At 26.7% G+C, this 14,676-nt stretch overlaps 1 protein-coding gene across 5 annotated transcripts in view; it reads right to left on the bottom strand.

The window, feature by feature from the left end:
- Positions 1–875: 875 nt before the first annotated feature.
- The window catches only part of LOC118186934 (patronin-like), a 275,820-nt gene continuing 262,019 nt past the window's right edge, over positions 876–14,676 (bottom strand). For all 5 annotated transcript variants that reach the window (XM_085823647.1, XM_085823648.1, XM_085823644.1 and 2 more), the window contains 4 exons: positions 13,908–14,023; positions 10,964–11,286; positions 9,787–9,950; positions 876–8,550 (listed from right to left, as the gene is read on the bottom strand). In XM_085823647.1, coding sequence (XP_085679773.1) covers positions 8,418–8,550; positions 9,787–9,950; positions 10,964–11,286; positions 13,908–14,023 — 736 coding nt within the window. In that variant the 3' untranslated portion in view covers positions 876–8,417. The remainder of the gene's footprint in view (positions 8,551–9,786; positions 9,951–10,963; positions 11,287–13,907; positions 14,024–14,676) is intronic.

Here is a 14,676-nt window from a genome sequence, read left to right as displayed (position 1 = left end):
ATACAAACTTTGATAATTTCATTGTTTTAACATATTCTAAAATTAGTGATTACTGACATAAAAGCTTCCTTTACTGGTGGTGATTTCGACTGAAAGACTAAAGAAATATTTTTTTTTTTTTTTTATATAAGAACATTATTAGGTACTAAAATGCTGCAACAACTTTAAAATCTGGAATCATCAGCTAAAATTTCATATTCTTAAAACAGTTGAATTTCCTTGGCTCATCAGTATCCCAGCGGTAAAGTCGCTGAACACTGAAAGTTCATCCTTGGTTCAATTCCAGATGAATGGCTGGCTACAGGGTGTTCTTTTTTTATGTGTAACATGGATATGAGACAATTTCCCTTAGAAAGTACTCCACAAAAGCATCCCTGCCTTTAGGCTAAGGCAAATAGCCTGAGGGTTTTGCCATAATGAGATAAACCAAATCAAACCTATTTGAGTTTTGGTTAAAAGTGGTTAATCTAGATGATGAACACTTCTAAAGAAATGGCATTTTAAATTTTCAGAGATATCTTTTCCAAGTGCTCTCAGTGGCTTAGGAATTTATAGATAAGTCATAGAGATAAATTTAAAATTATGAAAATTATCTTATGCTAAAAAACTTATCACAGATTTCAGAAGCTTAAAAAATAGCATGCACATTTAAATTAACTTTCACACAAATTAAGATTAACATACAATGTTAATAATTCATTAATTAAAAAAATAGACACTGTTGTCTGTTATGACGAATGCAAATAGAAGAGATATATACATTATTTAAAAACTCTTCTTATTTATTTACTTTTTACATAAATGAATTAGCTTACCAATGACTTTAATATATGTACATTTCTTGATTCATAGAATAAAATGGAGACAGAGCCACATTTTAATTTCAAATAATCTTTAATTCAAGATATGTCTAGTATTTACACAGACACAAAGCATAACACCTCAAATTGCTCACTTTATTCACATATTTTATTTACATATGACACTGATGTAACATTTGATTCACTTAACATCTGTACCACATATTCACAGAAAAGGTTTCAACGCAAGTGAATGCTGATGTAAGAAAATAAGCTTTCATTTGAAAAATGAGTTTTAAATAATGTCCTTTATTAAAAACTTGGAGCTTTAAGATTAAAACTGAGCAGCTCTGGGAATGCATATATAGTTTAAAACATTCACAAAATTTTCTAATTGCAAAAATACTTAAATTATTTTTAAACTGATAGAGAACTATTTGCCATTTTCTTAATAATTACTAATCATAATACATATAAAAATAATTATGAGTAGAAAGTTATGTTGGTGTATTTTTTTCAATATTTTCTGCAAGAAAATACTCAATCTGCATACTGAATAATTCATACAAATGGATCATCAACTACATTGCCTTGAAAAGTAGTATTAATAAACAACAACAAAAAAAGGGGAGGGGAGGAGAGTTTTGCAAGACAAATTCCATCTTTTACTATTGAAATTGAAAATAGTACCACTTACCAACAGAATTAAGGCAAAGTATCATCTAAATGAAATTCAAATGATGATAGATAGTCAATTTAAATTAGTTTTTAACAAATTAAAATTAGTTTAAAAATATTCAATTACTTTTCATTATAGGTCTGAAAGGAAAATTAAAAGCATAATTTGAATTAACATAAAAATAATCCAAAATTAAACTTAATGAATTAACTAAAAGGATTATAATAATTTAACTTTTCTTGAATAATTTAATTAATTTAATTTTTCCTGAACTTTGCTCTCAAAAACTCTAGTGTGCAATGACATTCATATTCAACATTAGAGTATTAACATCATCATGAGCCATTTATAATGCTTTACAACCAGATTTTTTTTTACTGAAATAAAGCTAAAACATTTTTGACCTAAAATATCTCAAGGTACCAAAATAGTTTAAAAGAAAAACATACACTCTGACTGATGTAGATATGCATTACAAAACAAATCTCATTACTGTTTCCATCCATAAAAACATTTGTAGATTACAACACATAAATATGATGCTGATATAGATACACAGAATTAAATTATTTATTGAGAAAAAATGTGATCTTTAAAGAAGGTTGTTTTAAAACTTATTTTCCATATTAATGCTTAAAATATCCTGTTATGTGATAAGCAGTAAATTATAACAAATTAATACTTTATAATTCAAATTTATCAGTGCATATTAATAAATTTTAACATTTCTTGCAGTCTTTCAGAAAAAGTAGATTGAAGGGTCAAATTTCAAAGCTTTTATATTTAATAAAATTCAAGAATTACAGTTTATCAGATTTTTATGATTAAATTAAGTAATTGTATATTTTTACTTATTGGTCTCTTATTTCAATATTTCTTTCTAGGTCAAGCATGTCAAACGTATGGCCTGCACGCCACATGCAAACGTTGGCTTATTTTTTATTTTATTATTATTATTTTTTTTATTTTATTTATTTATTTTTGTGTGGGGCCCATTAAAAAAAAACTGACATATTAATAATTGAATTTCAAAACAATATCAAAGCACATATAAATCGTGGGTTCTAAAAAAAAGACTTCTGAGACACTGCTTTACCAAAATACTTTCTCAACTGACCGACTATTCAATGCCAGCCCATTTTTACAGATGGAATTAATAGAGATTCAGTAGGGCTAAACTCTAAAGCAAAAATTCAGAAAGCAAAGGTAATCAGTTAAGTGGCTATCCCCAAATTTTACAAATACTTGCAGTGCAGTTCCCAGAAAACTGTAAATTTCCATCATACCTGATTTCTATGCTCAGTAGTACGTACCAGTTCAAACATCTTTTTCAACTTAAGTAAAGAAAAAAGTTCTCAAAGAAATCGAGGTTAAAGACATTCATCTGATCTCTGTTCTGAAAATTATTAGTGCTAAAGGTGCGCCTCCAGACTTCCGAAAGCTGGTTGCAGGAAAAGGATGCCAGGTGTCGGGAAAGAAACAATAGGTATCCATCTAGATTTCTTTATGCTCCTTCTATTATTTTGTTTAAAGAAGTGTCATATCATATCAGTGTTTAGTATGATTTTTATGTATTTATTCATTTTTTCACTCTTTACATTGGTAGGTATAAAAATGATTTTTTGTTTCATGTGGCCGGCATTATTTTACACTGGTCTAGTTGAGATATTTAATCTGATATGCTTTTTCAAATTCATTCTTGCCATTTTCTTGAAAATCAAATATAGGGTAATTAAAAAAGAATCATCTGATTTAATTTTTACAGTTTAAAAAATTAACAAGGAAGGATACCAAGGAATACACCAATGTAAAGAAAAATTATCTAAGATTTACTTGCAAATGTTTGATATAACTTTCCTTGGTTATGCAGTCAAAATGATATGAAAATTCCTGCCAACACTTCCAATTATCAATGTTAACTGCAGATTAATTGCAATTTTAAAATGCATTTGGCCTTGTGAGCTTAAATTGCTCAAATATTTAATCTTTCTTACATCCACAATGGAAGAAGTCACAAGGAATAATACTAAAATTTAAGATGTAGCTATTTAAAACTAATTCATTAAAGTTCGCGTTTTAGATTCCAATTTAATTTTCTTCTCAAAAAGGACTTTCTATATGACAAACTAATGACCTTATTTCTTACAAGTTAAAATTTAGACATTTTCTCTTTACATTCATGTAATAATTATCTTTCTGTTTACTTAATTTTTAAAACTATAGTACTTTGAAATTCGATAATTCCTCCCCCTTCCCAAAGAATGCTGAACAAAATATGGGAACAAAAATCATACTAAGTTAACAAAATTAAACAGAATTTCGAAAATTTCTGGAATGACCAATCTCTTTTATTTATTAAGATTACTCTCAAATAAATGACATATTTGAATAAATTTCTTACAATGTTCTTTAATCCTTCCCTCCCTTTCTTTCTTATACTTGTATAACTCTGCATAATAGGGGACAATATTCATCTCAAGAAAATTTACGAAATTGTAAATTAACTTTCTTCTACATTTGCATTTTTATAGAGTTAGGAAAATAATTTAATAACTCTATTACACTTATGATACAAATAAGTATTTTAATATAAGGGCATGAAAATCTGCTTAATTTAAGAAACTACATTTATTAGGTTGATATCTATATAAAATACAATTTTCAGAGAATGAGTATGAAAGGTAACCAAATAAAACAATGCATTCTATAATAAAACTCAGATTAAATGAGGATTGCAATTTGTCACAAAAAATAATTCCTTAGCTGTCCCCCCCCAAATATATATATATACTTCCCCAATCTTTTTATAAATATGCAGAATTAACTCTACTCAGATAACATGCTTTTACATAGAAGTTTCTATTTTACATATCTCAGTCATCGTTATGTAGCCAAATTCATCATGCCATATCAGATTTCTGTATTTACTTGCAAAATGTACAAGTGGGAATATTATAATGCATTGAATAATCAAAACTGAAAAACATGCAATTAACAACATAAAAAAGATGATAAATCCTCTTTTACATAATTTTGAAAATTAATGTTCTTACATTTTAATTAATGTGGTGGTGAAATTTATCCAAAGTGATAAATCTTATAAATCTGAAATTTAAAATACACTTTAAAGAACTGTATTTTAAAAATAGTCATTTACAGTGTATTTTAAATTCAGTAATTAAACTGTATTAAATTCAGTAATTTAAACTAAACTGTATATATTACAGAACAGTTTAATAAATAATATAGAATAAAAATAAATATTTAATATAACATACAGTTTAAATAACAGCATTTTATAAGTTTAAAATATAGTTCTTCACGTAGCCTAATTCTGATTAGTTCTCTAGCCAAATTCACTAGAGTGCTGCTTGAAAAATTTCAAAACAAACAAAATTTTCATTCAGTAAAATAAAATTAAATTCTAAAATAATTAGTACACAAAATTATTTGCCATAGCACAAATGATTGTTCTCATCATTATGCAATAAAATTTCTGTCTGTGTGGTTTATATTCATGCAGTTCTTAAGTTATACAATATGATGAACATTTAAATTTTTCCTGGCGTTCCCTATTGTATATGTATGCACCTATGCTTAGGCCCCCTTTATATTCTTGAAGTCTTGAATATTGTTGGAAAGATAAGATGAAGTTAAATTCTCTCAAGGTAACTGAATATGTCAAATCGAACACTAATGAACTAGATGATAAAACATTTATTAACACAGATGAACAACAGGCTTATGAAGAATGGGACAATAACTTAGACAATGATTGTGTTAAAATGCCTGCATGAGAATCAACAGCAGAACAGCTATAAAAAATTACTCGTATGTTTGAAACCTTGTCAAACCTAAATCAATTTCAGTGTTGATCCCAATATCAATTGTCATTACAGTTTTATCAATAGTTATTGTATTTAGTTTATTGATTAGTCGAATTTCAAACAACTAAAATACTTATGAAACTGATTACCAGGTATTGTTACAGAAAGAAAAAAAAAAAAAATTTATATAATGAACATTTTGATATAAAAACATAATTATTTTCAAATTATTAATTTACAAATCTTTATTTATTTGCAAAAATTTAAAGCAAGATTCCACTTTAAAAGAAATACTATTACGTATGATGCATATCCACATTCAGAGAAAATTAATGATTTTCACATTGGGTGTAAGTGACAAAATAATAATTTGCCAAGATTCCTAAATCTAATATACTTAATTTATAGTTTTGATATTTTTCTATAAAATAAACTTTTACAAACAACAGAATAATCTTTTTATAATTTAAATATACTATGTTTTTCACCCCATTAACATTTGCAGACTGGCAAAGTTAAAATCACAATTTGTCATTTTTATACTACAAGGTATTTGCATCAAAACCTTTTAAATGAAACTTGCTGGTTATTGACAATCTTTTCCAGATTTTATTTTATTTACTTCATACAATTTGACATTCAGCACTGAAAAAGAATCTTTTTTTTTTTAAAATGTTGCACTGATATAGTGGCACATCATTTTTATAAAGAATGTTAAGCATTACTTTCTGGGTTATATACTCAACACAAATACACCTGAATTAAATAATTAAAACATCTAATTAAAAAAAATCTTCAGAGACTTTTTTCAATAGAATACATATTTTTCACAAGATTTTTTGGCTTGTGATTCTTGCAACTCATTTTACTTCTCTTGTTCTTGAAATTAATTCTCTCTAGATAAGTAAATAAATTTCCCCATGTATAAAAAGAAAAGAAAAATACAAAAATATTTCTTTCTTATCCTGTTTAATTTTAATAAAATAAGTATGCATTCACATAAGAATGACTGAATGTTTTCAAAAGAAAACAATCTGATATCGTGCACATAGTCTGAGAACTATGCAGCGTAATAAATTACAAATGGTCCAATTTTGTATGATTATTACTGTGCACGTAGAAAAATAACACTGATTATATAAATGTCTTATAGAAGAACATATATTATTAAGTAGTATGATTTATTAATATAATTTTCAATAAATTTCCAATTATCAAGAAATACCTGATACAATTTAATTACCATAAATATTCTTTAAAAAAAACTGAACAGTTAGCTTATGAAGAACAAATATGCAACATATCAATGATTAACTGCCTAACTCTCATATTCTTTTAGAGTAACGTGTAAAGTGATTTTTTTTGCGCAAAATGTATAATTTTTTAAAATCATTAAATAGAAGATTAAAAACGAATGTTTTATTTCAGGTTAGGTAATGAACTACTGAAAATTCTTAAACTACACTACAATGTCCCAAAACAATAATCTTTCAGTACAAACCCCCCAATTTTATTGTTTTATGTATTACAATGCATCCTTCTTGAAGTGTTGCTATTAAAAAGTAATTATAATTTAAACATTAAAAAACAGAACTATCTGGCTCAAGATACATTAATATTACAACAAAAAATTTATAAAAATATGTATAGCATGAAAACTGCTCCAATTTAATAAGCTAAAAATTTATTAAGAATCAATTTATCATAAATTTAAAGCCTTATTAAAACAGAAAATTTTAAAGTATATTTTACCTACATTAAAATACCATTTATATTCTGCTTATCATAATTTTTTTCTATTTCTACACTGTTATTTTCCATACCTGCTTTTAGAGATATTTATGAAAAGTAAAATTATTTGTAGAATTCATTTCCTTAATTGAAATAAATTTTAAAAAATCACCCTTTCAATTGAGGTTCCTCTACTCAGAAATGGAAATTAATATACAGGGGGAAAACAGCAATATGAGAAGTTAACAGATGTTAATAGATTAAAAAAAAGTAAACTTTTATGGGCCAAAGTTGTCCACTATACTTGAATCTTTTACAAGGCAATAAGAATACTAAGAAAATATTTTTCACATTCATTAAGCACAGTTAAAAATTAACAGTAATATATACTCTTCAAATAACTTTTCAAATAGATGATTGAAAAGCAGAAGAGCTGAAAAAAATTAATTTAGAATTTAATTTTACCATACAATAATTGCAAAATTGCATAACACTTTTCTATATTACTATTAAAAATTTAACACATGATTTTAAATAACAGATATCTTATTTCTCATAAACATTAAACTATTGAAATATAAATATTTTTAACCATTAAAATATTCTTATGGAGTATTTAATGTACAGTAATAAAATATAATTCATTCTTTCATAAATAAGTATAAAATTAAAAGATTTGACAAAAGATTAAAAAAAATCACATCATTAAAGAAAGAAATCCACACAAAAAAACTAAAACTTGCTTGTTAATTATGCTGCAGACCTAATATTTCAAATTTCAAGCAGACATAATATAAAACTGTATACAAATAACTTAGTTGCATTAAAAACTACATAACAAAGAACTTTAATTAAAAAAATTCGGCACTTTCATTAAAACTTTACAGTGATATTCTATAAAATGTAAAGCGAGATTAATGAAGTACTTATTAAACAAACATATCACAAGTTAGGTAAAACATTTTAATATACAAATGACGAAGCTAACACACAGCACCAATAAGAACAGAGTCTGAACACTCTTACAATTAACAGCATTCATGTACTTGCAAGCATTAACCACATCACACAGCTTCATGAAAAATTTACAAAACATATTGACATAAAAAAGTAGGTATAGATTGACAAATAAACATCAGTATAAAAGCTTGAACTGTACAGACTGTTTTCAGAATGCATTCACTATGTTAGTTCTTTCATGATAGAAGAGGAATTGCTGAAGATATATTCTTCAGTTTGGTAGATACAGCAGTCATTATAACTACTCTCACCAGCAAATACACTGGCTTTAGTTGATCATTATTGGCACACATCAGACTAAGGCATGATTAGGTATATTTTTTCAGTGAAAATATGAACATAAGGAAATTAATATTTATGTCAAAAGAATTCTTTCCTGGGAGGAATAACTTTTTTGCCAGCCCATAGACTGTTTGGTATTGTGAAGGCATCAATGGTTACTGTTAAATGCTTTGTCTGTATTTCACTAAAGCACTTTCCACCAGAATTATACCTAAGAAAAGCAAACACATTAAGCATAAATATTAATTTAAATGTGTTAAATGGGAAAAAAATTAATAGACATTAACAACAAGAAAGTGTTTAATGTGCAAAATTGAGGATAACTTTACTGGAATAACCTTTTAATACAGAGAATGTGAATATAAATATTTAATGAGGGGGGGGAAGGAGCATTTTTTGAGTATTTATATCTAAGCAAACTAAATAGCTATAACAAGTTACAGAAGCTAAAAGTAAACAAATTCATAAGATTTGATGAACATTTTTGAACATTTCTCTACTTCTCAATGGTACCAAATATTATAAATAAGAGTGCTCAAGATCACTTGTAGGATCAGTGTTTACAGTCATGGATTTGCAGAGCACAAAATGAACTGGAATTACATGCACTATATTTACAAACTGTCCAACAAGAATGATATTTAGCATTAAATAAGATATCTGCTGCAAAAATGTACACATAATTAATTACTAAAAATTATTGGTTTTTCTTACAGCACAGTTATTCTTTGAACTATAAGTATTAATTAGTAATCAGAAATAGATATTTCACTTTGCTGTCTAACATACTGTGGAACAAGGCAAGAAACACTTTTACTTAGTCCTATGATAAAATCCACAGCCTTTGTCTCTAGGATAGCTTTCAGCAACCCCCCCAAACAAATCATTTAGCTAATCTGCAGTTCAAGAGTAAAATATGTTTTTCTCTAATCCAGATTCTTAGATAATACAGATTAAAGAATTTTTTTAAAATTGCTTTTACCAATAGCATATCACAAATTCCATTATTTAGTCTGCCAGATATAATAAGTAACATTTAAACACATAAATTTCATTATTAAGATTAACATAGCTATTGATTTGAGGTTTTCTACAACAATCTGTAATTTTAGGCCAATAACCACATTTCAATGCTTTATACAAATATTTACTCAGATATATTTGCCCTCCCCCAAAGGAGTATTTTTATGTTCCTGTCTAAATGACAACACATCCACAGATACATATATACCAGATCAGAAATGAATATAATGAATATTTAACTTAAAATTAATTATTCTTATGCATTTTCTTTTATCAATAACACAAAAAATGGAAAAAGAGACAACCATTCATTTAAGTATTTAAAATATAAAAGCACTTTTTTTGGTGCTCAATAAATAATTCTGTAAACCAAGATAAAATTAAAACATCAATTTTTATGAATATTCAACACTTTAATGCTTACTTATAAAATCGATCCATCATTTTATCCGTAACATGTTTTGGTCCTATTCCATATAGCTTGCACACTTCTTCTCTCTCAGGGTTATATGTATAAAGAGCTCGGAATTGACAACCAGCATCACGAAATAAAATTAGAAAATGCTTGCTCTCAGATCGATTAATTTCCTAAAAAAATTACCAACCAAATATTAAATATTAATAAGATAAAAATATAAAATAATTAAAAAAACTTAAATCATTATGATTATTACATTTCAAAGTACGACTGTTATAAGTCAATTTTTATCTTCTTGAGCTGGCATCTTGGAATTTTACTTTTCAGGTACTCAATGAATTTCAAGACCTCTTCATTGACTATAAGCCACATGATATTATTTTTGTCATTTCAATAACTTAATATTGTTTTGCAAAAGTCTGAAATTTTAGATATGATCATGTATTATCCCCTTCAGGTTCTTCAAAATAATAAATGATTTCAGAGAAATTTATGAAATGGTTCTATCATCATTGATACAGCTTTATTTTTAAGTGAAAATTTTCTAAACATATGTGTGTGAGGAGTTCTGAAGTCTACTTATTTCAGACAATTAATGTAGAAATTTGGCTACCTCTCTCTGAAAGCCTTTCAACAAAATCATTGCAAATGTCAGTGAATTTCTTTGGATAACAGATCTAATATTCAAAGATTAATAAAAAATCCTCTTTTTCAGGAAATTCAAATAATTTTGGAACGCCTTTCTTAGCATCAACTTAGTTTTTGTAGTATTTTCCTTATACAGCAATCTTACTTTTAAATAAAAGTGAGGCAATGTTAATCCATCCTAGTTGCAAATGTTGCACAAATGGGTCCATCATATGAAGAAACAGAGTTTCTAACAGTACATGATTACACTGAAAAGTGCTAAACCTTTACAATTTAGCTCCTCTTTCCCCCCAAAATAAGTTTAAATTATTTTTTATGAGATCAGTTTTAAATTAACAAAACTATACAACTGAAAACTAATTATAACAACAACATATTTAATGAGAAAGGCTTTAGCAATGTAATGCTATTTTAAACTAACACTACAAAAGATTTTGAAATTTCATAATTTTTACTAACAGTAAGTTTACTTTGCATCACGATCTAACTGGGCAAAATACACACTTTTACGGGAAAAGTAAAAACAGAAAAATACCTCTAAAACTTTCTTTTTTGTGTCGGCATTCACTGCTCCAGCTAGCACAGTGTTTATGGCATTTATTATTATTCCCCTGTTTGATTTAGCAGTAGGTTTCACAAATAGTTTAGGTCCAGTGTAATCTGCAGCTGCCACAGATGAACCATTAGAAGCTGTATCTGACGCTCCATCGCTTGATGGTCCACTACCTTCAGGAACTTGTAAATTTGCATTTCTCTGAGATGAGAAACAATTACTAGGGCTCTTGGGCCTGTCATGAGATGATGCAGAAGTACTAGCACTATTCAAAGAATCCAGATCAAACTCTTGCATTTCCCTACCTAAAAATTAACAGAATTTAATTAAACAGATAAATATATATACAATTTATGTTGAATTTGACAATAATACACCTAATACACCTTATCATTAATATTATTAATAAATTTTCATTAAAAGTATTAATAAACCAGTACTATTAATAATTTTGATGACAAACTTTACTTTTAGCTAAAAGTTAGTTACTTTTAGCTAAAAGTTTAGTTACTTTTAGCTAAAAATTAAGCAAATTCCTAGCTGAAGATTATTATTATTATTATTAAACTTTTATTAGCTTAATCTTGCAAAAAAGCAGGATGAAGGGGAACTCAGCTAATGTGTGATCTTTTACATGACTTCAAATGTTCACCTAAAATCTAATAAGATACACATGGGCATTTTTTTTAATGAAATGTGAATACCAGTTTCTTTAGAAAGTCTTTGTAAAGGCATTCCTTCCTTTTGGCAGGAGATTCAAATATGCTTTGCCAAAATCAACTAAACAAGTAAGCAAACAAAACAGAGCTCCTGATAAAATATTTATGATTTGAATTTGCATATAAATATATTCTTAAAACTTATAAAAACTTTGATTTCTACTTAACATTTCCCTATTTATTTTTAAATTACCAGTGCAAGAGAAACAACTGAAACTGTAAAAATATTTGAGTCTGAAAATTAAATACATCTGTAAATATTTTCAATGACAGAATGTCAATTCAGGTGAAATTTTCTAGTATAATGTTATCTGCTTGCAATTACATAACTTAGAATGTGGCCAGAGACATATTAAAATAATGGGTACATTTGAAGACATTCATATTTAAGAAAGCATTTTATATCAGTTTCAATTGATAATACTTCTTTTAACATGATATTTCAAATATTTCAGGAAAAAACTTTTCTCTGTTCATTTAATATTTTAAAAATAACTACAAAGCAATTTTCTAATACTTGAGTCAAAGTTTTCTTCATTAATCTTAAGCTTAAAGATATGGTGTATTTAATAACATTATTTTAAGTCACACTTGGCAGAAGCAATTATTCCAATATGGCTTACAATACAAGGAATAGGAAGTTGCAGTTTGTTATTATAAATTATTAAATATTAATAAACAGAACAAGTCAAAAAACCAGGCAGGTAACTAATGAGGAAGTTTAATATTCTAATTAAATTTTGAATTAAATAATAATACATATGCACTAAAAACTGCACATTAATACGATGCTTATAATTTTTTAATCAGCATCCATTTTTGTGTTGGATATATAAACACAGATAAATAGAAACGAGAATAACGCTAGGAGATATAGAGCAACTTTTGGTAGTACTTGAGAATTAAATACATATCAGAGAAAGATTATTAGCAATAAAATTCCCAATATATTCCATTTATTTAACATTTTTATAAAAAAGAGCACAATTAAAAAGCATCACAGATATTTTGCTGTAGTTTATGCTAATTTTTTAGTCATTTACTTTTTGTTCATTTACAGTAAGCATGACAGACATATTTTTAATGTTCTACTCATTATATTTTGATTTACACCAGGGTTTCTTGGCGACCCTCCTGATTTCTTTGTTTTGATATTAGAAAGTATGAATGCATTAATAATTTTACAATTACCAAATATTTTTACGCAATGTATCTGAAAATAGATAAAGATAAGACAATACAGACAAAGTAAAAAACAAAAAAGTTTCAATGTATTCTTTTTAACGTTCGTTTTCCTTGCTTTGCACGTAACGCTGTCATTTCGTCTGTTACTTATTTAAACTTAATAACCTAAAACTGCAATTGTATATTACAGTACAAGTGAAAAAATTGACAGTTTCACTCACGCATGTGTCGGATTCGCACAATACTTATGGGGTTGCACAAAATTTTTGTAAATATTATGGGTCCTGGGGTCGCGAAAAAATCTCTATGATAAAAAGGGGTCACGACTGAAAAAAGTTTAAGAAACACTGATTTACATAACAAAGAAGCATATATATTTTATAATACTCTTGCACACGGATTCTTAATAGATTGAATGCACAAGTCCGATAAAAGGTTAATAAAATTTATTCTAATTGTAAGGAATATAACAAAATGCTGGAATTTCCTCACAGATATTCCTACAAAATCACAATATCATGCAATATAATCAGTAGCTACACTTTAAACTACTCAAAACGTTAAAATACAACACAATGCAAAGAGAAAGCTAATACGACCTCACTGCAAATTCGCAAGAAAATAACAAAAGCTAGCTAAACAACAACAACTGATGTGAGATGTTCCTCTCTAGCTTTTTAAAGCCTTCAGTTGGTTGCAAGAGAGTTCTAGTAATTAATTTCTAGTCTTTGCTTCTCGAAATTTCTAGAAACCAATAGAGGAGAATTACGGTTACATCTAACATAGTAGCCAAATACATTTATTCAAAGAAAAAAGATAAATTTATACAATGTTAAATGAACATGCTCTTATATTTTTAATTTTTCGGCATAGCTTTCTCTTAAAACTCATTTCGTGCTGCATTGCACGGGGAAATAAAACAATTTTAATTATGATTCTAAATAAATATAGCTAACAAAATACAAAATGTGTAACAATACTTTAAAAAAAAAAATCTTTTCATCGACAAAATGTAATCTTACCAGAATAGATATGAGAATTTCTTTTGTTTGCAGCACTATTGGCCATGGATATTAAAGAAGATAGCTCACTATTCATAGGCACATAAGCAGACTTAGGTCTTGGTCTGGATTCTTTCCTGGTAAATATTAAAAAATTAAAATTGGCAGATTTAGATTTAAAATACTAAATTTAAATATAATAGCATATAAATATATTTTCAGATTTACTTGACTACAAACAATTAGGTAAACAGGTATCCCAAAATAACAGTTAAAATTTTGAAACCAAAATAAAATTACAGAGAAATTACATAAAATATAAAAAAAACAAACAGTTGTATTTAGTATAAGATGTAGTGTTTTAAAAATCAAATCACCATAAAGCATTTAAGCTTGAAATAGTTAATAGTAAAAAAAAAAAAAAAAAAAAAAATTCAGTATTTATTAGGAGAGAATGAGAATTACTCAACCATGGAAAACAATTACATTATTATTTTTTTTTTAATTTTAAATAACAGTTCAATTTACAGAACTAGTTTACAATGAGAGGGAAAAAAAACTATCCAGAACTAAATTATATTACAAGATTTAATGATGGAATTTCAGTTTAAAATAGAGAAAATAAATAATAATAAGCCATATTTATTATATTAGCTTGACACCTAAAAATAAATACAATTTATTTTTCTAATCTTATTAATATTTAAATAATTTAACTTAAATCAAAATTCTGAACATTTTCTAAATTTTCAATGTATAACAAGTTTTCCCTTAACAGATATTGCAAGCA

This window comes from Stegodyphus dumicola, chromosome 9 (genome assembly GCF_044657685.1).
Source record: "Stegodyphus dumicola isolate Sdum_Otavi_A_Nest chromosome 9, ASM4465768v1".
Classification (NCBI taxonomy): Eukaryota; Metazoa; Arthropoda; class Arachnida; order Araneae; family Eresidae; genus Stegodyphus; species Stegodyphus dumicola.
The sequence above is the reverse complement of the archived record's forward strand: the minus strand, read 5'-3'. Positions and strand labels throughout refer to the sequence as shown.